The sequence below is a fragment of the Pangasianodon hypophthalmus genome, chromosome 10 (assembly GCF_027358585.1).
Source record: "Pangasianodon hypophthalmus isolate fPanHyp1 chromosome 10, fPanHyp1.pri, whole genome shotgun sequence".
NCBI lineage: Eukaryota > Metazoa > Chordata > Actinopteri > Siluriformes > Pangasiidae > Pangasianodon > Pangasianodon hypophthalmus.
In genome coordinates this window covers 3,344,565-3,369,174 of record NC_069719.1, presented here as the reverse complement: position 1 = coordinate 3,369,174, position 24,610 = coordinate 3,344,565, and the positions used below count along the sequence as shown (strand labels likewise).

At 39.2% G+C, this 24,610-nt stretch overlaps 2 protein-coding genes across 2 annotated transcripts; both read right to left on the bottom strand.

Moving 5' to 3' along the window:
• Positions 1-32: 32 nt before the first annotated feature.
• On the bottom strand, positions 33-6,330 carry zbtb8a (zinc finger and BTB domain containing 8A). The gene is made up of 4 exons (XM_026944079.3): positions 6,123-6,330; positions 2,878-3,623; positions 1,950-2,119; positions 33-1,395 (listed from the first exon to the last, which is right to left on the bottom strand). The coding sequence occupies exons 1-4, from the start codon at positions 6,185-6,187 to the stop codon at positions 1,078-1,080; spliced, it is 1,299 nt and encodes a 432-aa protein (XP_026799880.1). The 5' UTR covers positions 6,188-6,330; the 3' UTR covers positions 33-1,077.
• A 1,927-nt stretch (positions 6,331-8,257) lies between these two features.
• Positions 8,258-21,929, bottom strand: gale (UDP-galactose-4-epimerase). The gene is made up of 11 exons (XM_026944051.3): positions 21,783-21,929; positions 19,201-19,330; positions 17,207-17,322; positions 14,167-14,280; positions 13,730-13,906; positions 13,096-13,209; positions 12,355-12,421; positions 12,183-12,268; positions 11,073-11,150; positions 9,426-9,540; positions 8,258-8,648 (listed from the first exon to the last, which is right to left on the bottom strand). The coding sequence occupies exons 2-11, from the start codon at positions 19,319-19,321 to the stop codon at positions 8,587-8,589; spliced, it is 1,050 nt and encodes a 349-aa protein (XP_026799852.3). The 5' UTR covers positions 19,322-19,330; positions 21,783-21,929; the 3' UTR covers positions 8,258-8,586.
• Positions 21,930-24,610: the final 2,681 nt, after the last annotated feature.

Sequence of the window (24,610 nt, the reverse complement as noted above, 5' to 3'; positions counted from 1 at the left end):
TAGGAAGCAGAAGTGATTGTGAATCAGTTTCACCTGCTTTGGTGCAAATGAAAGTGACAACAGGTGCACTGGAGAGGCAACAGCAAGACAACCACCCAAAAAGAGAATGGTTTTGCAGGTCACAGACATTTACTCTCTCCTTATCCTTCCTGACTTATTTGTCTCTAGTTTTGTCTCTAGTTTTGTCAGGGTCCTTGTCATTAGTTGTAGCATGAGGCAGTACATGCAACCCAATCAGGTTGCACAGGTAATCCAGCTCCTCCAGGATGGCACATCCATACGTACCGTCGTAAGGACGTTTAGTGTGTCTCCCAGCACAGTTTCAAGAGCATGGAGGAGATACTAATGACCGGATATCATAGCTAAATAGTTAACAGGTGGGCTGGAAATTAGTATTATACGTATTTAAGGAAAAAAAAGAAAGCATGACTTCTGCCATACTTTAGTAACGAATTTAATTCAGCTTTATAGCAAATGTAATAATAAATGCATATTTTTATTCATAAAAAAGTAAAAATAAGATAGGATCATTGTCTTACTGAGCAACAAAATAATAATAATAATAATAATAATAATAATAAGGATTGATAGAGGAGTGCAAAGTGTATTAATTTCCATAAAACTGTACATGAAACATTAAGATAAACATTAACATAAAATGACGCTTGATTGTTCAAACGGTGATGTAAAGAAAGTCGCTTGGACAACGTAAAATTTAACACTAAAGAACTTTTACGATATCATTAAGAATCTTTAAAATATTTGGCAAAGTGAACATAAATGTGGATAAAAGAACTCATAAGTCATAAGAAAATGCAGGAAATTTTGGCTTATTTTGCCTGAATATTACATTGCAAGATCATTTGTTTCCTGATATAAGAAGCAAGAGGAAATAATTTAACCAAGTGTGATATTGAAATAAACTATTTACATACTTTTCTTTTTATAATACAATTATACATATATAGAACATTTTCTTTGATTCAAAGATGCCTGTTTTTGAAAGACGTGAAGCTGAATTTGGCGCAAATTGCTCACACTCACACACACACACACACACACACACACGCACTAGCATCACTTCGCGCTGGGCTCCTCATCACTGTCCTCCACTTCCTGAATGATGAGGTCAGTTCCTGAATCCTCAGCAAGGTCATCCTCATCCTCCATCCCCCATGAGGCATTGCGGTTTCCCTCCAGTTCCTCCTCCACCCCCAGCAGAAGACCTGGCTCCTCTGTGTTAGCGTCGGTGCCATCACGTGCCACCAAGCCGCTCTCCTGCAGGCACGCTTCACAGAGCCGATATCGGCGTGAGCCCTCACACACCACACGGCTGTTCTGCTCCGTCACATGCCGCTTACACTTCCGGCACACCAGCTTACGCGCCTGGTGGATCTGAAAGGAAAATCAGTGGATTCAAGTGAGGAATAAAACACTTTGGGGTGTGCTGTTTTATTCCTCTATTGTTTATAAGAAGTGTGAAGCTAGGAGGTGTCAGAATATGGAAACTAGTAGGTGTCTGAGTATGGGAACTAGTAGGTGTAGGAAATGTGAAGCTAGAAAGTATAGAAATAAGGAAGGTAGGATATGTAGGAATGTGGAAGCTAGAGAGAGCAGGAAGTGGGAAGCTAGGAAGTGGTGGAATATGGAACCAAGGTAGGTCGGAAGTGTGACTCTAGGAGGTGTCCGAATATGATAGCAAAGATGTTTCAGAAGTGGGAAGCTACGAGGTGGTAGAATGAGGAAGCTAGGATGGGTAGGAAGTGGGAAGCTGGGAGGTATGGAAATAAGGAAGCTAGGAGGTGTAGGAATAATGACGCGAAGGAGGCTATGAGGAATAGGGAGGCAGTGGTTAATAAGCATAGAAGTTAGCATACTAAGGCAACATAAATAGAAATCTAGAAGGGAATATGAAATAGGAAGTTATGACGCGTATAAAAGTTCCTCACCGTCTCAAAGTGGCTGCGTAGGTGCTCGAGACGAGTGAAGCGTTTACTGCAGGCCTGGCAAGGGTACGGCCTCTCACCTGTGTGGCACCTCAGGTGTCTCTTCAGATCCGCTTTCCTCTTCACGGTGTGTGTGCAGAATGGGCACTTAAAGCGCACTGTGGGGGTGGAGTCTGAGAGCGAGACAGAGCGAGATTTACAAGACATTCAGGAAGAAGGGATCATGAGAAATCAGGGATAACTCTGGGTTAGGCTAAACCAAAATTTTGGGACATTATATACAAGCGTCTTCCACACATTACAAAAACAGTGACAATAAATTTTTGGAGAACGAATCTTGAGTAAAGATCCAGTTCATTCAAGAAAAGACACAAATGGATGGAAATGTGAACCTAATTCCAGCAGAACATTAGTTACACCAGACTTTCTTCTTCAGTTGTCATTTTGTCTGCATTTGTTTGTCTTTGTTTATGTGCAAGTGTGCTGGCAGACGCCTGTGCAAACATCTGTATACAGTGTTACAGATTTATGGATGCAGAAGTGAAAATTTAGCCCTCTGTATTTTACTCTGTTGTGTTGAATTAAGACTATCATAGCTACAGCGTCGTCACATTTGCTAGCTAAAGGTCGCTATCAGAATAACTTGTGACAATTTACAAACATGAATATGTATTTCAGAGACAGTATGAGAAAATGTAAGCTACAAGACAATGTTAAGTTTCATTTATAAAGATGCTTTGAGATTTTGGTCAAAATGTCTTCTGCATTGAGACAAACTTTATCTCTGAATTGCAAACACTGCCCAAAAATACTGTCTGTCTAGTCAGCCTCCTTCCAAATGGAACATATTCACTGATTAATTGATGCATTAATGATGATGAGATTATGATAAAATGAGACCCAAATATATTGTATCATTATTGGCGCTCACCTTTATTGAAAACCCCCACAACTCCTACGATGGTAGGCAGGGTGGCATAGAGCTCGTCTGCTTTCTGTGTGCCTGTCGTTGCCCTCTGGAGGTCAATCGGTGAACTCTCATCTGGGGTGTACCGATGAGTGGCCGATCTTTTCCTGGTTCCTCTCCTCCTGGGCTCAGAAACTGCCTCGAACTGTGCCACCTGCTCCTCCTTCAAGCCCGCCTCCAGAACCGGCTGGCACTGCGGGCTCTGTTCGTTCGACATCTCTGCCTCGTACTCGTCCTCGTCCTTACCGTCATCCTGGTGCTCCCACAGGACGCTCTGAGGAGGCAGGGTGTCCTCGTTTGCCTCCTTGGCGCTGATCTCCAGCGAGGACTCGATGAAGGCCTTGCAGTAGGCGATGACGTTGTCCATCTGCAGGTAGCTGGCGGCAGACATCACCTCGATCACATTGCTGCTGCCCAGAGCCAGGTGACCCGAGTACACGAAGTCTAGGATGGTGGCGAAGGTGTCGGGGGTGAAGGCGTCAAACGAGGCCCTTGCAGGTTCCAGGCTGTCCCTCGCACCCTGAGACAGCAGCATGCGGAAGTAGCCGCTGCTCCCGAACAGGATGTTGCGGTGCGCCCGGAAAAGGCGTCCACCTACCAGCACGTTGCAGTCGCAGAACAGCTCCTGGCGTCGCTGTTGGTCCAACTGCTTCAGGAGGCAACTGTGGTGGTTGGCAGACATGTTGGCGCTCGTCCATCTGTGCACCGGCCTGAAATAAGATCCAAAAATGACACACTGATGCAAATGGTTCTCTGATGGTGTGGAGTACATTCAGATCCATCTAGAACCATAATTTTCTCCGTTTCAATCTTTAAACACTGTATGTGGAAAATGACATGGAAGCAGATTGTTTTTTCTTTTTACAAAAGAACCAATGATATTTCTTAATGTCACTTTTATTATTTTCTCTATCTAGGACAAAGCTTCTCAAACACATGCCTTCATTTCAAACAGCACAGATTTCTTTCTGATTTCTGAATGTAATACAAATATTTATATATTAAATACAATTGGAACATATGGTCCATCATATTTATTTATTTGAAGCATTGAGCTTTTTATGAAGGAAAAAGATGAATATCAGGGGATTCAAGTGAGGAATAAAACACTTTGGGGCACGCTGTTTCATTCCTCGAATCTGTGTAAGAAGTGAGGAGGCGTCAGAACTATTGGAAGTGGGAAGTCTGCAGGTGTTGGAATTTTCGGAATAGTGAAGCTAGGAGGTATCGGAATAGGGCAGCTAGGATGTTTTGGAATTGTTGGAAGTGGGAAGCTAGAAGGTATAGAAATAAAGAACCTAGGTGGTGTCAGAAGTGTTGGAAGTGGGAGGTTAGGGTGTGGTGGAATAAGGAAGCTAGGATGTATAGAAATTTTCTCTGTACAGGACAAAGATTCTCAAACAGACTCATTTCAAACAGCACAGATTTCTTTTTGATTTTTGAATGTAATGCAATTTTGAAAATATTAACTATAATTGGTAAATATGTTCCATTATTTTTATTTATTTGTTGCATTGAGCTTTTTGTTATATACAGTACCCAAACCTTTTAACATAGTGTTAAAAGGTACCTTTTGAAATGCTTTGTATTAAAAGCATTTCTCCCCATTTTAATGAAACACAGTTGATCAGTTAAAAATATTTATACTTGTTTTTTGAGATATTTAGCTTTGGTATTTATATTTAGGAAATGTAGTGATTTAATTCAGGTGACCAGTCAATTAGGATTATAACATAATGATGACTCCAGCAACTATTCACTGTCATGTCCATCAACGTCTCGTTATAAAAAAAAAAATAATAGTAATAAATTCGCAGCAGACCCCCCTCGCTACACGTCCCAGTCCCCTAGGGGTCCAGTGACCCCATTTCCAGACACACAGATCTAGAAAAGTCGACGTATGATGTCTGTGCTCCCTGGTCATCAAAATGTTTTTTCTCGTTGGTTAGTGTAGTAAAATTGCCATGTTTTGCAGTTTTAGACTTGCATATCAACAAAAATGCTCCCTATACAGGAAGGAAGGGTGGATGGGTCATGTGCATGACTGCATGCAATTAAACAAACAAACAAACAACAACAAAAATCACAAATGAGCATTTTGTGAATTCATCCCTTATGTGCAATCACATTAAGTGCTTGATATCTCCTTTTTTTGCACTTGGGTTGAAGGAAATAGGTTTCTGGATGAAAGCTAATGGCCCACATTAGCATTATCCATGCCATATCATCTCACGTGCCACAAAATCTATTTGAGATCCCAGAATGATGTGGGATTTTCCAGGATGCAGTTGGCATGAGGCAAATCAGTTGTTAAGCTTCAGTTCAAAACTACATGCATGGACATGTTTTATCCTCTCAGTTAAAACAGAAGCAAGTTTAAAAATCTGCGTAAATATGTTCCTGATCCGTCCATGGAAGAGAGCACTTCATTTCTGGGTTATCCTCTCCAAATAACACTCCCAGGCCATCCTTTGTTCAGCGGAGAAAGAAAGGAGGAGCCGAGGACGCAGCGCGCACGCTGATTGGCTGAAGCGCCTGTCAGTCAAATGCTGGCACCGAGAAGGGGGCGGGGGCTACACCCGAGTCGGGTCGCGTCTCAAAAAGCAGAGAAAGGCGAGAAAGTCAGCGTTAAACTTTATCAAGAAAATAGGATTTGATTAGTTTGTTTATTTAATCTTGCAGGAAAGATGATATTTAAAAAAAAAAAAAAAGGAGTGAGGATTTTTTTTTACAATAATGTCGAGGAGGATATGAAGTCGGTCGGTGTTGTGAAGTAGGCTTGCCCGTGCATCCATAGGATCTGACTACACCCGCAAAACAAGCAAATAATGCACGACTACGAGCGAGCATCGAGGTGTAGAAACGCTGATCAGTGCTTGTACAAAGCGGGCAAGTAAAACCCGTGCGATTCAGCCCATCCGACCTCGCCCTTTAGGAGGAAAAAAAAAATGCACCATGCTTGTCCAGTTCAACCATGGTATATTATTAACACGTGCATGCTCAGATGTCTAAATCACGGATTATAACCTAAACCGCCCGATTATTTTTCAACAAAAAAAAAATCACCCCTGGTGCTTGTGCATGGAGTCGTGGGCGCACCATGTTTGCACACGGAATGCGCAATAGCGCGGCGACCTCAGAGCCCGTCCCGTCGCCCACCCGCTTCCGCCTTACATCCCCGATACAAATAAACCAACTCCGCTACTCACTGCCGATCCGCCTCGCTCGGTGTCCTGTACGGTCGGCGCGTGCCGTTCTCACACACCATCTCCATTTTCTTCGCTGGTGGTGCTGGTAGTAGCAGGAGTAGTAGTAGGAGTAGTAGTATTTATTTTTTTTCTCTCCCCCCACCGCTCGCTTCCTGCTCAGCCCGAAAGACCGAAACCCGGTTGTGCGGGAGGAGGGAGGGATAAAAAAAAAAACAAAAAAACCCGAGTGTGCTGACGTGGGCGTTCAGAGAGCCCGCTTGGGGCAGTAAGACTCGCTTAAAGTTACAGACATGCAACCCGACTGTGGTAGTTCAATCTGCATTTTGCTAAAAGGTGCCATTATTTATGCAGAAGCAAAGATTCAAAGTTGCGTCGCGGCAAATTGTGACATTTTATTCCAGTGGACAATTAGAGGAAAGTTCCAACATTTCAGGGGGACAAAAATGTGTAATTATATATAAAATCAGTGGATATTAGAATATTAGAAATGCTGGTGTGTGTGTGTGTGTGTGTGTGTGGAAAAAAAAATCATGCATGCTACTACGACAGTCAATAGTTTACAGAACAACGATTGCACTAGTTTTTCCACTCAACACTTCTGTTGTCCTGTCTCGTTGACATGCACTGTTGTTGTGTGTTTGTTGTCCTGTGTATTTATTGTATTGCTTGCACTGTTGTGTATTTGCACTTCATGTAGTCCTGTGTTCTGTGTACTGTGCCATATGTGTTGCATCATGATTCTGTGGGAAACAATATTGCATTCCAATGTATACAAGCTATACAGGAATGGCAGTAAAAAAAACACCTGACTTGACATATACACAGATTGTTGGCACTCAAGTTAAAATGTTAAAATATATAATATGTACTTCAGTTGCATGTGGTTCATCATAATTTCTAGGGGTGCCAATACTTGTGACATGTGGGTTTGTTAAAAAAAAAAAATCAACAGTAATATTTAAATTATGAGAACAAAAATAATGTAAGAATATATTAAGTTTTTTTTTTTTAAGAATATGTTTATTTGTAAAATGTACTTTTATAGATTGTTTATAGAATACATTTATTTCAGTTAAATAAATTTCTAATTTATTAAAGGTGTTGAGGGTGCCAATAATTTTGGAGCTAGCCGTATCTTTGCATTAAATTAAAAAGAAAATAGCAGTAATGTGTTACACTCTTATAGAATGAAAAACATGAAAGAAAGAAAGACTTCATTACTTATTTTTTTATAGAAAATTAAAAATTTACAACAAAATAATGTTTTATTTATAAATAAATCAATGAGATACATACTCACTAGGCCAGGGGTTCTCGAACTCTTTTGCAGCAGCGACTCCATTAACTGTCAAATAAATTACACCGACTTCCTCAGTGAAGATATTTTTCAAATATTATCCTCTTTAATTACATGTGTGCAGTGATATTTTGACTATTTATTAAAGCCATAGAGCTTTTTATTCCTGAACGGTCCAACTTGACATTATTTATAGGCTGAATCGTTTGAGTTATTGTGGTTTGGATTAAACCCGTGCAAAAACCCGTCAAACTGGCTAGTAACTGTAAGGACTCAATAATAAATATAATAACTTTGAACACTGGCTTGTGATTTCCATCAACAATAATTAGAAAAGAAAAAAATAAAATAAATCACAGACCCCTGGAGATCCCTGGACCCCATTTAGGGAACCAGTGCACTAGTCTATGGCTGTCATTGTACACATAGACTAGAACAAAGTCACACATTTTTTTCCCTACGCATTCATAAGCCAAGATATGACATTTTTTAGTTTTGCTTTTAGTCATGAAGCTAATGTAAATAACAAGTACAGGAAGAGTATAGCCTCCAGTTTAGCATTATGTATGTAGGTAGTAGTCAAATCCTACGGTTCCACCTCCAGCCTAGATGCTCCCATCTCTTCCTTTCACACCCTCTTCCCTGCAATTTAACGACTCTTACCCAAATGTTTTCACCAGAGGGTTTGGCTGTTTAGCATAATACTGAAGCTGTCTAGACGTCACATTCTCAGAGCTCTCTCCCTTAATCGCTCTCTATTTGACGATCAGTTGAAGGTGTGGTCTGAGCTTCAAAAGCATGATGTTCTTGAAAAAGAAAACCAGCAACAACAAATAGCTCTTTTCAAAAAGTATTCATTTAATCTCTATACTCCAATATGACCAGGTATAAACAGAAAGTAAAATTTGGCCCAATATAATATTTAGATTAGAAATAACTTTGAGGAATGATAAGAATATAAACCGACTCATTAACGAGATGATGGCTTGCTAATAATTTAAACACATAGAAACAGCACTGAATCATTGAAAAATGCATTCGTTGTGTCATGAGGTTTCTTCAAGTTGAATCAAGTTGTATACAAAAAAAAAGGAGAAGGAAGTTCATGGCTTTGCTTCAGATGGGATTCATTTCAGCTGGTCGTCATGTCTGCACGTTTCCGTTTCGTTACACTGTGCCGTTGGTGAAGCCCGTGGGATTCTGGGATTGCCAGCGCCACAAGTCTTCACCTGAGAAAAATAAGTGGACGGGAAATGATGTAATCAGATTTGTGTTCCAACACATAGGAAAGAGACTTTAAATTTTTTTTTTTAATTTCAATTTTTTTAAAACTTTTGTTTGTTTTTATGTAATCCAATTTTCCACATTAATCTCCCAACATAAATTCAATTTTATTTATATTTTATCTAAAAAAAAAAAAGTGAAGAATATTGTGAGTTAGAGGAATATTACAGTCTTTCCTGATGTGACATCATGTTTTAAAACATTTTAAAGATAAGTTTAAAACAAATAAGATGAGCCTATAAGGGATAATTTCAGAAATGTTCATTTAACAAAACCAAAATCAGTTCTGTAGTCTATCTGAGCTGTAAGAAGTAAGCGTTCCTCATATATTTTAAAATTTTTGTATTTGTCTATTTTTGCTTGTAATTGTCATCTGATGTTTCACAATCACTCTCTCAACATGATCTTTATATATTTTAAATATTTAAATATAGAAAAAAAGTGAAAAAAGTGGTGGAAAAATTCCTTTTTATTCCTGATATAAAGTTAAAATAGTTCGAACATTTACAAAAATGTATTTAAATGTATTTATACAGTCAGCTCCAGAGTTGTTGGCACTCAGGATGAACTTAAAATAAAATATAAAATGGAAACAAGTTTCACATTATTTCATGAGAATTTGTAACGGTAACAAAAACTGATCCTTTTATAAGAGTTTGACACTCAAGTTTTTTTTTTTTTTAATAGTGTAAACTGAAAGTAACAGCAGCATTCATACGTACACATCCTCTCTAGGCCAAAATCGGCCTTCCAGCCGAGCTCCTCCTCTGCCAGACGAGGGTCTGCGTAGCACGAGGCGATGTCTCCGCTCCTCCGGGGGGCAATCTCATACGCAATCTTCAGAAAAAACACACTCATAAGCAGAGTGTTTTCTAATATTCATTTTATATTAAACAATGCATTCACTGTTCGATTGGTTTTAGATAACTAGGAAATGTGGACCGTATGCTAGCATAAGTTGAGGCTAATAATAGATTTAGCATGCATATAGTTACTAAGTCCTTTATACAGACAGCCCAGTGACACAGTGACAGTGAAAATGAGATAAGGCCATGTGGAATGGTAACATTTTACTCAGACGTGTTACTAAGAAAAGTCTGTATGACTAAAATTACCCAGTATTAACAATTAGCGTTAGATTTCAACTGAAGGTCTATGAGTTCTGCCATATTTGAGAAACGTGAGCATCAAAACTCATGGACTCAGAATTTCATAAATCGGGATTTCTCTCATTTCTAAGTACCAAAAGACTATGATGTTTATGGGCGATGATCCGGAAAATATGGTGAACACATGACGCTGAATGTTATTCTAATAAGTAATAGTTGTAAAGAATAGAGAAAAACTGTGTACATGGTTACAGAGTCAAAAAGAGACTCTAAAAAAGGAACATGGGTACTTCACGCTAGCTAGCTAATTAGCAGTCAGCGAGGTGGCATTCTATATAAATCAGCCTAATGAGCTAAAACCTGTCAAATATGACCTGTGGGTTTGTTTACATGTATGTTAAAGTATGTTGTGTATGTTGTGTTAATGTAGCTAATGTTACAGCTAACTTTATTACCAAATCATTTTTTTTGCTTAATTTACAAAGCATAAACTCCTAGCCATTTCTCACTTTTAAGTCTCGTTACACTGCAATTTCTAAAATGTTTAACACTTAAAGGTTCTTTAAAGGTTCATGTGCCTATGAGGGGCCAAATAGGACATTTTAAAGAAGCTACAAACCCTGAATTATCCAATGAACCAATAAAGAACCATTTAAGCACCATTTTCCCTAAGAATATACCAAGTACAAAGACAGTTTAGATCCATTTTAAATGCCTGACATGTCTTAGGTAAAACACACCACCAAAAGAATCACTGACTCTAAGCCATATGCAAACCATCCATTAGTCTTACTACGTTCTTAAAACATTTAAAACCCTTAAAAAGCTCTTTGGATGATACTATCTATTAAAGAACCATACGGTAGAGTGTTTCTGTATAAGTAAGAACTCCTGAAATACCTTTTCTCTAAGAATGTACCAAGTACCAAAAGAGCGTCAATAAAACTGAAACATCTGGCACATCCTTAGTATTAAGAATAAAATAATAACCAATAATTTGGAGTTTCACACACTTACTAGGTTAATACATACTCTCCAATACACACTCTGTAAAAAGGGTTCTTCAAGAGTTCTACTTAGAACTTTATGGTAGGAAAACATTGTTGTAGGGATCTATAGAAAATCTTTAATGGTTGCCTTAGATGGACAAATGAGAACCCTTAAGTTTTCTACATTTTCTATGAGCGTAAAATATATTTTCTGCATTCTAATATTTGGGATATTTTAAAAAAAAAAGCTGTTTATTTCTTAAATGCTTACTTCTCTTCCTGAAGCCTTCTCCATAGCCTTTACCATCTGTAACACAGAGTAGCCAGTACCTGTGCCCAGGTTATATACCTGTACAGAAAAAGAAAGTAATAGATTAAAGGAATACCACAAATAGGAAACAGTTCTGTGTTCTGAGAAAAGAGCAGAAAACCCATTCACTCCAAACTCACTTATAATGGAAGTCTAAGGGCAGCTGCAGAAATCAAAGAGCATTTACTTGAAACACATTTTGTAAACCACAGCGTCCAGCAGCATCCTTACTGTGTACCCAATAGTATGCTAGCAAATAGCAAAAGAAATTAAGACTATGAAGGAGCAGCCCGATGGTTATTGTCCCCAAGAAGGATAGGTCATTATGGATGTGCATTGACTCCATAAAAACATTTTTGGTATAGCCAAAAATTTGTAGACTCCTGACCATCACACCCATATGTGGGTCTTCCCCAAACTGTTTCCACAAAGCTGGAAGGACACAATTGTATAGAATGTCTTTGTATGCTGTAACATTACAATTTCCCTTCACTGGAACTAAGAGGCTCAAACCTGTTCCAGCATGACAATGTCCCTGTGCACAAAGCGAGCTCCATGAAGACATGGTGTGTGAAGGTGGGAGTGGAAGAACTCGAGTGTCCTGCACAGAGCCCTGACCTCAACCCCACTGAACACCTTTGGCATGAACTGGAACACCGACTGCATCCCAGACCTCCTCACCAACATCAGTGTCTGATCTCACTAATGCTCTTGTGGCTGAATGAACAAAAATCCCAACAGCCACGCTCCAAAATCTAGTGGAAAGCCTTCGCAGAAGAGTGGAGATTATTAGAACAGCAAAGGAGCAATAAATCTGGAATGGGATGTTCAACAAGCACATGTGGGTGTGATGGTCAGGGGTACACATACTTTTGGCTGTATAGTGTATTTTAAACATTTACTAAGTTAAAATATCTGCCCCTAGCCTTCCATTATAATTGAACAGTTTTTCTGTTTTGTTTCGTTTTGTTTTTTTCCCCAGCAATACAGAGAAACGTAGAAATTTTTGTCCATTGTGATCACAAATTCGCTACAGATTTGTAGATAGAGATCTGGATAAAGAAATTCCACCTTGCAGCCACAGTTGTCCTTCAACTTCTTCAGAGCTGCAATGTGTCCCTTTGCCAAATCCACCACATGAATGTAGTCTCTCACTCCTAGAAGCAAAGACTGATTGTAAAGCAGGCAAGTACATGACATGACCAACTTTACACGCCCACCATCAGAACCTGCGTTCTTATACCTGTTCCATCAATCGTCTTGTAGTCATTTCCAAACACGTTGAGATGTTTCCGTCTCCCAATGGCAACCTGGGACAAAAATGACCCATTACTGAAACCATCCTGAATCTGTAGTCTTGAATAAAATGAAATGGGTTTTAATGTGAACAAGTCAGATAGTGTAGCTACAGGGAATTTGAGTTTCAACCCTCCAGAAATATTTTATAAGCATTCTGAATGCTTATTTGCACAGTGCAGCTGATTATTTCCCTAGGTAATAACAGTAATTGAGCTATAATGATGGTCAAATTGGTCTTCATTACAATTTTTCCATATTTAACACCCCCCACCCCCTGGTGAGAATGGTGAGAAACGGGATTAACCAATTTCGCTATGGTGAGAAATGGGATTAAGCAATCAGGATCCTGCATTTTTCCCATTTTGGTTTGAAAGCTACGAGCCAGCTAGGTACACGCTAGGTACACTTTGAGCACAGAGATACTGAGGTGACAGTTAATGGAGCACATATCTGGTCATATAAGGCAAGATTTAATTTTTACTAGAAACTTTAGCAACATATTTTATTTCCTATGGCTAAAAACATTATTAATATCGTAAGAACAGCTGAAGGTAGATTGTGCCTTAAATAATTAAATGACAAATTCTGAATATCACCACCACTTCTACTACTGTCTGATATCCACCCAAAATTGCAGGTCACTCAAATCTGAACCAAATGTGCTCTGATTGGTCAGAAAACTTACCTGGGCAACATATGGTAGAAGGTTGTTTGGGATTCCCTGTGGATCTTCACCGATCTGGCCTGAGATGTGAGCACCAATGGGGTTGAAGTACCTGAGCAACACGGCATTCCAGTCCTGACAAAGGAATTCGATTAGTGACGAGGTTGGACTATTATCTGATGAGCCGAATTAAAGAAGTTTATTGAAGTGCAATGAATTGTGATGTGATTCAATTCAATTCATATACTGCTTTTAACAGCAAACATTGTCACAATGCAGCTTTACAGCTTTACAATCCAGATGTAGATTTAAATCCCTAATGAACAAGCCAGAGGTGACAGTGATGAGGACAAACTCCCTGAGATGATGTGAGGAAGAAACCTTGAGCGGAACCAGACCCAGAAGGGAACCCATCCTCCTCTGGGTGACAGCGGATTATAAATTATTACAGTATATAGGCGTAGAAGAGTAAAGACAAACAGTACTAAGTGTGTATGAGCAGAAGGATGGTCTTTATGATTACAGCAGCAGCTCTTAGGTGACTGGTTTGAGAACATAATGGATCACTTGGCACTCCTTTTTAGAGTCATTCTGTCCTTGTGTTTGCACAGCAATTACACACACTCAGCAAACAAGGACTTTTTCCCTTATATACCTTTTCTGCATTGCACTGGTCCTGGATCATCTCCTCGATGAAGAACTTGGATTTGCCGTAAGGGTTTGTGCAGCCTCCAGCCGGGTGCTGCTCGTCGATGGGGAGTTTCTGAGGATCGCCGTACACCGTCGCCGAACTACTGAACACCATATTATGCACCCCATGCGCTTGCATCACCTAAAACACACACATGGAGACACCATTCCTCTGTGTTCATACTGTTTCTGGTGCTTGTTTTGTGTGTGGCGGCTGCTACCAACTTGTCACTTATGGGGGTGCACTGTCCAGAATTCCTGAAGCTCTCGCATAAGATGGCAGTAGCCAAAACGTATACATGATACTGGCGAAATTCTCAGCATGGCATTATTGTAGCGCAATTTATCGAAATACTGGTGTTGTATTGCAGTGATATTGTAAGGCAGCAAAACGAAGCTCACCTCCAGCAGGTTGATGGTACCCGTGAGATTCACTCTGTAGTAGCGTAGCGGCTGTTCCACCGATTCCCCCACAGCTTTCAGCCCGGCAAAGTGCATCACAGCGTAGAACGAGTGCTGGAGACCAGACAGACAATACAGTCACGTAAAATCACCATCTGAGGGGGATCACATTTGCAACTTTAATATCATAACCAGGATTCAACTTCAATCTCAAAGTTCTGGGTCTATGTGCACTTGGGAGTGAGATTGCATCCTGTTTGAAATAATCAAGTGAATAACTTCTAGATCTCCATACGTAATTGGATTAGATGCATTAGATCAGAGTTTGAGTTTGAAATCCTGATAGGGCCTTACTGAGAGTTGAGTTATGCATCATATTTTAATGTGTGTTCTTATACGGCCCATAAAACGCAGATCTCCAGTAGCAGAATTGGTGTTTTATACCTGAGGGATCCTGGATTAATAACGTATTCGATAAAAGTTAACTCTGTCGAAATCACTCTGATAAAGGCTATTAAAAAAAAGAAAGAAAATAAACTACCAATGCTTCATATAAGAGAATATGTGCAGAATGTAGACCACAGAACTCCATAAATGGGAATGTGGATGTGTCTTTGAGTCCATATATGGGAGTACTGAAATGGGAAGCATGAAGTCATTGGCATTCATGTACTGTATGTGCATGTATGTATGTATTTATTTATTTATTTTTTTTTAAAGAGATTTTAAGTTTCTTCAAGCTAACCCGAGAGGACTTCTGAGAAAGCCTCAGCATTTTGAGTGCAATTATTAAATTATTTTCAACAGCTGGGTGCATTTTTATTGTATAAAAATATTTTAAGGTCACCAGTTTCCTAAAAATATCTCAGCAGCTTTGGTGTCTGTTTTTTTTTTTTTTTTTGTAAGATTATAAATCAGCTGTTGTTTTGTATTTGTTTGGCCATTGTGGTTTTGTATCCACTCACATTTGGTTCTGTCATTTGTCTTCCTGAGCCATTTTGCTGTGTCATTTCTCCTGTTTTTTTCCCCCACTTTGCTGACTAAACACAATAAGCCTCTATAAAGCTGACCAGTAAAAAAAAAAACATACTCCAGACATAGTGCAAGCTGCAAATTGGCATTCTGAGTGATGAATACTGCCTAAAGTCATGTTCTACTGTAATTAGCACGTGTAAGTATTTCCAATATAAATGATGTTCGTAATTGCTTTTATGGGTGATCTAATTTCGCCAGGTTATGTGAGGAAAATTATGTACAGCTTTTATTCTTATTACCCATTAATGCAGAAAAATGTTTACACTAGGACTCAGATGTGTAGTTAGCTAAAAGATTTAATATTTAACTGCATTCAGAAGTGAACATCAGCAGTAGATATGCCATATGCATGCTTTACCCGACAGTTTTACAATCTATTCAGCCATGTAAAAAGAAAAAATTCAATAATGTTCATATTTTATATTTAGACAGAAAATAAAAAGTAATTACATACAGTGGGTAAGGCGATTTTTCAACACAAGACAGAGAAATGGATCAGAGAAGGACAGGAAAACAGCTAGAAGTTGGAAAATGTGCAAAGAGACGTACTGGCAGACAGACAGACAGACAGACAGATGAGAGACAGATGGGTAAATGTGCAGACAGACAGACAGACGAGAGACAGAGATGGGTAAATGAGCAGACAGACAGACGAGAGACAGAGATGGGTAAATGAGCAGACAGACAGACGAGAGACAGAGATGGGTAAATGTGCAGACAGATGAGAGACAGAGATGGGTAAATGTTCAGGCAGACAGATGAGAGACAGAGATGGGTAAATGTTCAGGCAGACAGACGAGAGACAGAGATGGGTAAATGTGCAGGCAGACAGACAGACAAGAGACAGATGGGTAAATGTGCAGGCAGACAGACAGACAAGAGACAGATGGGTAAATGTGCAGGCAGACAGACAGACAAGAGACAGATGGGTAAATGTGCAGGCAGACAGACAGACGAGAGACAGAGATGGGTAAATGTACAGGCAGACAGACAGATGAGAGACAGAGATGGGTAAATGTACAGGCAGACAGACAGATGAGAGACAGAGATGGGTAAATGTACAGGCAGACAGACAGATGAGAGACAGAGATGGGTAAATGTGCAGACAGACAGACAGACAGGGATACGAAAATGTGCATACATGCAAACAGGTAGACAGGAAAACATACAGACAGAAAGAGAGAAAGACAGTCAGAGAAACAGACAGGCATACAGCAGAGTACAGGCAAACAGACATACATATAGGCAGATAGACAGACCAGAAAATGTATAGACAGACAGGCAAGCAGACAGACAGGAAAACATGCAGATACAGACAGAGAGGGAGACAGACCGAGAGGCAGACAGGAACATGTAGAGGTGGACAGACAGACAAATAGACAGATATGCAGATAGATAGGCAGAAAGACAAGAAAATGTACAGACAGGAAGACAGACAGGGAAACATAAGATAGTCGGGCAGACAGACAGGTTAAAAGTAGAACTTGGGATCTTATCATTTCAAATGTGGATTATTTTTATCTTTCAATAATTCATTTTGATCAGATTTAAACAGTATTTGAGTGGTGACATTCACTGTAACAGCTCTGGTTGTAGCTGTGTGATATCTGATTAGCTAAGCAGAAAGGAAGGAAGAGCGACAGAAACTTTCACATTCACAGTGAATGACAACCTGAGAAAAAGATGATAATGATGAAGCAGTTCCACACCAACAGCTGCTTTATAACCTATCAATTAAACAGCAGCAGTGCGCACACACACACACACACACACACACACACAGATGTGTAATGTAGCACTGAAAGACATTAATGAGATACACGATTAAAGTGAATTTAAAATGGTCAGTTGATGGTGTTACCTGCTTAGAAAGTGATGTGTGTAATAACACACATTATAAGCTGCTGCATAAATGTGACGGAGGTCTATTTGTCAGGGGTTAACTCATCTCCCCTCAGCTTCGTGACCTGTGTGTGTGTGTGTGTGTGTGTGTGTGTGTTTGTACCTGGTTGAAGAGTTTCTCCAGGCCCGGTTTGTCCAGCAGGTCCAGCTCCTGAAACTCAATCTTGGTGTTCAGAAACTTCTCTATTCTGCGCAGGCTCTCAGGGACATTCTTTTCTCCTTGGTGCAAAAAACACACAACGCTAATTAAACATCATGTGTGGAACACGCTAAAGATCAACCACAGACACATAAATAACAGAAAAACTAGAACAAAACAACAAAATACAGACAGAGAGACAGGATAGATACACAGTTGGACACAGACAGGAAGGCAGAGAGAGAGAGACAGATAGATCTGTATACAGACAGGCAGACAGACAGATGGACAGACAGGCAACCAGACAGACCGAGACAGACTCAGACAGACAAACAGGTAGATAGAGAAAGAGATGGGAAGATGGACAGACAGGCAGGCAGATAAACAGACAGAGAGACAGACAGACGGTTAGATAAACAGATAGAATGACAGCTATAAAGATATAGATACAAAGACAGATGGACATAGAGACACAGGCAGGTAGTTAATGAGAGATGGAGAGACAGTCAGAAAGACGGAAAGGCAAACAAATGGATGGACAGACAGACATGCAGGTAGATAAACAGATAGAAAGACAGCTAGACAGATATACAAACAGTTAGAAACATAGGTACACAGACAAACAGATGAACAGACAGTCATACAGACAGACAGAAAGACAGGTAGGTAAAGAGATTGACTGTTAGACTGACAGAGATCTATAGAAGATATAGATACAGAGACAGATGGACAGACACAGATAAACAGGTAGATAATGAGAGATGGATAGATGAAGATATGGATAGGTGAAGATATCTGGTCCTATCTCTGCTCCCTGCCTCTGAAGGCCAAAAACCTGCGTCAGGAACACAAAATCATTTTTTAACAGCGAGCTCGGCTTTCTAAATCACATTTACACCAGCGTGTAGTGTTCCTCTGTCATATCTCTGCAGTGTGGAGCGTTCTCTCTTCACTCCTCCACCTCTGAAGCTGATGGAGAACACTTCATCAGGACAGGGACCAATCACGTCAGGAGAAAAAGACATGGTGTAAGAAAAAGTGTAAAAAATCGTGTATGGCTCTGTGAGAACTGGCTTTCAGTTATTTCTGTTATTATTTTTAATTCAGCATCACATTCACTCATTTTTCTTCATCTCTCATTGTAGTGACGTGTCTTAACTCTGATTTTTTTATTCTAACTGTAGTTTTTAAAATCTTTTTAAATGTCATTTTATTAGACAGAGAGATGGACAAAGAGACAGTCAGAAAGACAGAGAGGAGGTGCAGAGAGAGAGACAGGGACAAAGAGACAGACAAAAAAGGAGATTGAGTGATTAGACAGAGATACAGACAGAAACAGACAAAAGGAAAGATGGGTAGACATATAGAGGAAAAACGAGAGATGCAAAGATAGTCAGAGAGGGGCAGAAAAAGATGGAGTGAGAGACAGGCAGAGAGACAGACTAACAGACACAGAGAGAGAGACACACACAGATGGACTGACAGAGTTGAAGAGAGAGAGAGCGAGAGAGAGAGAGATGGACAAAGAGACAGAAAAAAAAAAGACATGGAGAGACACAGACGGAGAACCAGACAAAAAAAAAAGACGGAGAGCCAGGAAGCAAGACAGTGGCACAGAAAGACAGACAAAGAGAGGTGGAGAGAGAGATAGACAGAGACAGAAAAAACAGAGGTAGCGAGAATGAGAGACACAGACACCCAGAGAGAAAGACAGACGGACAGACAGAGGTTTATTTATTACTCAGTGAAAGAATGAAGTGCAGCTCATGAGTGAAAAGTAACAACCAAATGAGATTAAAGGGTTAAAAAAAAAAGCAAGCTGTAGAACATAAAATAGAAATGTAGTTCCACCAAAAGGCTTGAGTTAAACAGGCTAAGGAGAGATGAGGTTACACACACACACACACACACACACACACACACACACACAAATAGCCTATCAGGTTTCACTTCTTTACCTCGAACAGCGTTGCTGAAGTTGTCGATGACGACAGGCTGATATCCCGCCTCGATCAGCTCCACCACACAGTGACTGCCTATATAACCCGCTCCCCCCGTCACAAGCACCTTCTGTGCCATGCTGGCAGCCTGCAACACACACACACACACACACACACACACACACACATACACACACATACACACACATACACACCAGCCTAAAAAAAATCTGTTGACATAACCGTTGACGTAAGTTATAAAGGCTTTGTGGGTGTGCAGTTACGGGTGTGTGTGTGTGTGTGTGTGTGTGTGTAACTTGTCCACGCCTCATCCAGGTGAACAACGTGGCCTTTTTGTATTGATAAAGACTCCTGTCACGTCAAAATCACATTCCTTTACACACTGTGCGCTCTGTAGACGTGTACACATGAATGCTGACCCACTGAACCAGTTTATAAACACGCAAAAAAAAGGAAAAATCTGAAATGAACTCAGATTATTCCAGTGTTAAACTGCTTCTTTAGTTTTGCGCTGGAGCTACAATGCTTTTGCAGCTATTGTGTTATATTTACTACGTAGATCCATTTAAATCCAAGTACAGAGTCCAAATGTACAAATTTAAAGCTTAATCTAGATCTGTATTATTATCATCATCATCACTTTTGCCATAATTCGGGAGGCGGGGCTTAAAGGGGGCGGAGAGATCCCAAAAAAGTGATTCCAGCTGTCCAAGATGGCCGACTCGATAACATTCCAGTGTTCAGCTACAGTGTGAAGCTCTGTTTGTGTTTAGAGGTGAGAGTTTATAAACGATAGACTATTTTTCACTCAAAATATGGAATGTTAAGAGATTTATCTTACTTAAATGAATATATAAACATAAATATAAGGTATGTTTTCATATGACCACGAAAGAATTAATCACATTTCAAACCCATTTGCTAAAATACATTTTGAGCATAAAATACATTGTGTTTACGCGAGTTTTGCATAAAACACTTTATAGGTGCTCTACTGGATGACAGGACTGATCAATGTGATATTTTCTACGTATTTTTCTTTATCGTTAAGTGTTGGTGCTTGTGAAAATAAAAAAAAAATCAAATTTTGTACCTTTTGATTATGCAAAGTTTATTTTAATGCGCTCCATCTAATACGTTATCGTTTCTATAGTAACAGCTCATTCACAGGGACTAAAAGTGTGTAATTGCTGTGAAGTTTTCTGTAAGTACATGTTTATTTAATATTTATGGAAGGAGTCTCCAGTGTCAGCACTTTGTAACAGTTAAAGCTGTAACTTTAAGTTTTCTGAAATCTTCACTTTGGGGTTTATTGGTAATATTACAAGCTGCGTTTTTTTTTTTTTTATCTTATTAACTTGAAAAGAGAGAAAACAGAGAGGCTGGTGAGAGAACGACTGACTAAGTGATAACGGGAGCTAACTGGGTTTGCAGATGTTCCACAACATTAAGTGTAAAAACTGTATAAACAGATTAAAAATTACAAAGTGACATTCCTTAATAAATAAACAATTGTTACTGTTGGCGATTTGCTGTGGTGTAAGAGGAATAAAACATTTCAGGATGTGCTGTTATGGGAAAATAATCAACTCTGGAGTGGTAAGAGTACCTCCGCTTCATCACACCACCACATCGTTGATTATTTTCCTAAAACAGCACGTCATGGAGTGGTTTATTCCTTACTTATCGCCCCTCAGTGGACGACAGTTACTTGTTGAACATTAGTACGTCTATCACTTCATTTATTTGCAAGTGATTTTTAACCCAGTACTGTTAATGTACTTCTACAAATATTGACACATAACTACACACGTGCACACAGAGTTCCTCACTAACTGGACGTGGTTTGGTTTGAGGCAGATATTTCCAGGAAGGATTTGGGGTGAGACAGATTTCTATTACTCACTTCATAAATCCAGCGCAACACTAAAAAAAAAGCAAACGTCAGACACCGCCCATGTCACAGGTAAAGAGCTTAGTGTGTGCTGCTGATTTACTTCCACACTATTCCTGTAAGACTGAAATAATGACTGAAAATGAGCCTCATTACATCATTAGTACATTTTCTACCAATGATTGTTGCTTTTTATGGTCATGTTTTGTAGTGTACAGGCGTGGTTAATAGCAGATCATAAGCGGAGATCTAATAATAATAATAATAATAATAATAATAATAATCTTTTCCTACGTGTAGGAGCTCAAAGTGCTGTTCAATCAAGGAGTAAAAATTAAATGGTAGTAATGCATTAGAATGCACAAGGATAAAATAAAAAGATGAAGGAAATATAAGAACAAAAATAAGTGCATGTGTAAATGAATAAGAGATTCCCATTCTTCTATAAAATCAATTCAAGCCTAATTAATATTTCAGAAGTCTATAATAAAGTGTATAGTAAAAGATCTCTGTAAGGTCTCTGTATAAAGAGCAGCTGTCCAGCTGTCAGTTACCATCAAGTTACAATTAAATAAGAGAGCTTCAGGTAACACAGCAGGACAGGTAGCTTTAAATTCTACACCTCCTGCACCTAAAATAATGACTAACAACAACAATAACAACAATAACAACAAAAAACACTCACGACACTTTTAAAGCTGAAAAACTTCTCAAATGTGAAACTCCAGGTAAGCTTAACAGCGCTCTAACTTCCCAGCATTGGGTAATAACCATCCACAAACAGCTCTTAAGTTTATCCAGCCTTATTCCTTCCGCATCCGTATTGCGGAAAGCCACGCCCCTCCGCCAGGCTTGGTCGCTGATTGGACACTCAACGTTGCCGTAGCAACGAGACTCCTTAACGCGGATATAAATATAAACTGACATTCGCGTTTTTTTTAATCTATATGATTTTTCTTTAGCTAGATGTTTATCCTCATTTTGTTCTTCTCCTTTATAACTGATTAAAGGACTGCTTCCGCGTCTGCGCCAGCCAATCAATGCGCAGGAGGGCGGGGTTTGCGGAAAACGGGTAGTTAAAGAACACAAACGGTTTATTCATTCGCGCTTCCGGCATTTCATTGGAGACGTGGAGAGGTGTGAAGCAGCTACGAAATCACCTCACATCCTGGTCATTGCCGCATGTAGATTTTAAAATAAAGGTCTCCTTAATGGTGCCAATATTATTATTATTATTATTATTATTATTATTAAGTATTTATCTGACTAGATTACTTATGCTTTATTAGTTACGCTTGGTTATCTTTCATGGCATATTTGGTTACATTTTTGTCTGATATTCTTGAAGTACTTTATGTATATTAGACATGAAAATACAGCCACCAACCACAATACCATCATCAACAGTGTTGCATTTTACCCCCAGTGTTGATTATAATAAGCGCTAGTAAGAAACATTTATCTATTTAAGAAAAATGGGAGTAAATAAAATTTAAAAAAATGTGCAATCAAGATCTATTTATATATTCTTAAATAAAGAACATTTTAATATAAGTGCTAGTGAGAAAAATGTACCTGTTCAATAAAAATAAAATAAAAATACAACTACACAAGCAAGCAGTATATATATATATATATATATATATATATATATATATGTCTAGAATGAATAGGATGAATACATATAAAACATACAAAAGATACATTTATACATATAATATATATTTATATATAAAAATGATAAATTATAAAAATAGGAATTCAGCCTGGTTCTGAGATTGATGATATAGTCTGATGAGAGCTTTTATTATGAAGTACAAATCATATATCGTAGTAAAAAAACGAGACTGGTTCGTCGAATACAAACAGGAGCTTCACTCTTTTGCCACGTGATCAGTCACGTGCTGTATAAACCCGGAAGTATCACATGAACGGACACTGCACAGCTGCAGGAAGTAAAGCTGTCCTGCATTTTAATAGTTTTTAAACACACCCATGTTTACTTTGTACCCTTGAGTAGATTTTCTAAACGGACTCTTCACAGTAATTATTTTCATGTCATTTGTGCAAACAGCTTTCTTTAAATAGTAGTGATAAGAAGTTCGGCTCTTTTCAGTGAGTCATATCATTTGACTCGGCTCATCAGTAAGAATCGACTCTTGGTTCTCGAAACGATCAGTGATTGTTCTTCTTGTGGCTGAAAGATTTCGTGTAATGAAATCTTACTCTATCTTTTCTTTTCAAAAATAAATTAATTAATAAAATGTTCAGACGGAACCTCGTCATGCCTCATTCACAAAACTAAGAGTCAAACACTCGACTCATGATTCATATTAACGAACAGCTCAGATGTTGAGGGTTTTATGGAAGCATTACACTGCATGTTTAACGGCATTGCCTACATCTACAAATACATAAAGTAATAAATAAAATAAAATAGTATAAACGGCTAATATGTGTGAGTCGGCTCATAATGTTCACCTAAAAGAGCCGACTCAAAGAGCCGATTCGCTCGAAAGCGACACATCACAACACACCTTAATTAAATTAACTCTCAGAATGAAGCAGTTGTGTCGTCTGTCATGTACAGACAGAGAAATTTCATCAGCTCGGAATGCCTCACTGGGAAATACTCCTGAATTTCTACAGAAGTGTTTACTGAATCCTTCAGGCCTCCATGGTGGGAGCCAATAAAGTTCATCCGAGCTGTTAATTAACTGGAAAAGCCTTAAAGATGAAATGGTGTGGCGAGTGGACAACAGTGGGTTTAAAATAGTATGATAAACAGTATAAATAATGTTATAATAAGTGGTGGAATATTATATATTGTAAAATTGTTCCTGAGGGGATATCTATATGTATATATGTATATATATATATATATATATATATATATATATATATATATATATATATATATATGTACACTGATCAGCCTTAAAATTAAAACCACCTGCCTAATATTGTGTAGGTCCCCCTTGTGCTGCTAAAACAGCTCTGACCCGTCGACTTATGGACTCCACAAGATCCCTGAAGGTGTGCTGTGGTATCTGGCACCAAGACGTTAGCCTCAGATCCTGAAAGCCTCAAGTCCTGTAAGTTGTGAGGTGGGTCCTCCATGGATCAGACTTGTTTGTCCAGCACATCCCACAGATACTCGATCAGATGGACATCTGGGGAATTTGGAGGCCAAGTCAATACCTTGAATTCTTTGTCATGTTCCTCAAACCATTCCTGAACAATTTTTGCAGTGAGGCAGGGAGCATTATCCTGCTGAAAGAAGTCACTGCCATTAGGGAATACTGTTGCCATGAAGGAGTGTACTCGGTCTGCAACAATGTTTAGGTAGGTGGTACGTGTCAAAGTAACATCCACATGAATGCCAGGACCCAAGGTTTCCCGGCAGAATGCAGAACATTGCCCAGAGCATCACACTGCCTCCGCCGGCTTGCCTTCTTCCCATAGTGCATCCTGGTGCCATCTCTTCCCCAGGTAAGCGACGCACACACACTC

Coding starts and splice junctions, on each gene's coding strand:
- zbtb8a (XM_026944079.3), bottom strand. CDS start 6,187: ATGGAGATGGTGTGTGAGAACGGCACGCGCCGACCGTACAGGACACCG. Junction 2,120..2,877: donor TGTGGGGGTTTTCAATAAAG/GTGAGCGCCAAT, acceptor TCTCGCTCTCAG/ACTCCACCCCCACAGTGCGC. Junction 1,396..1,949: donor TACGCAGCCACTTTGAGACG/GTGAGGAACTTT, acceptor TTTTCCTTTCAG/ATCCACCAGGCGCGTAAGCT.
- gale (XM_026944051.3), bottom strand. CDS start 19,321: ATGGCACAGAAGGTGCTTGTGACGGGGGGAGCGGGTTATATAGGCAGT. Junction 17,323..19,200: donor CTTCAGCAACGCTGTTCGAG/GTAAAGAAGTGA, acceptor TTTTGCACCAAG/GAGAAAAGAATGTCCCTGAG. Junction 13,210..13,729: donor ACCAGTGCAATGCAGAAAAG/GTATATAAGGGA, acceptor TTCCTTTGTCAG/GACTGGAATGCCGTGTTGCT.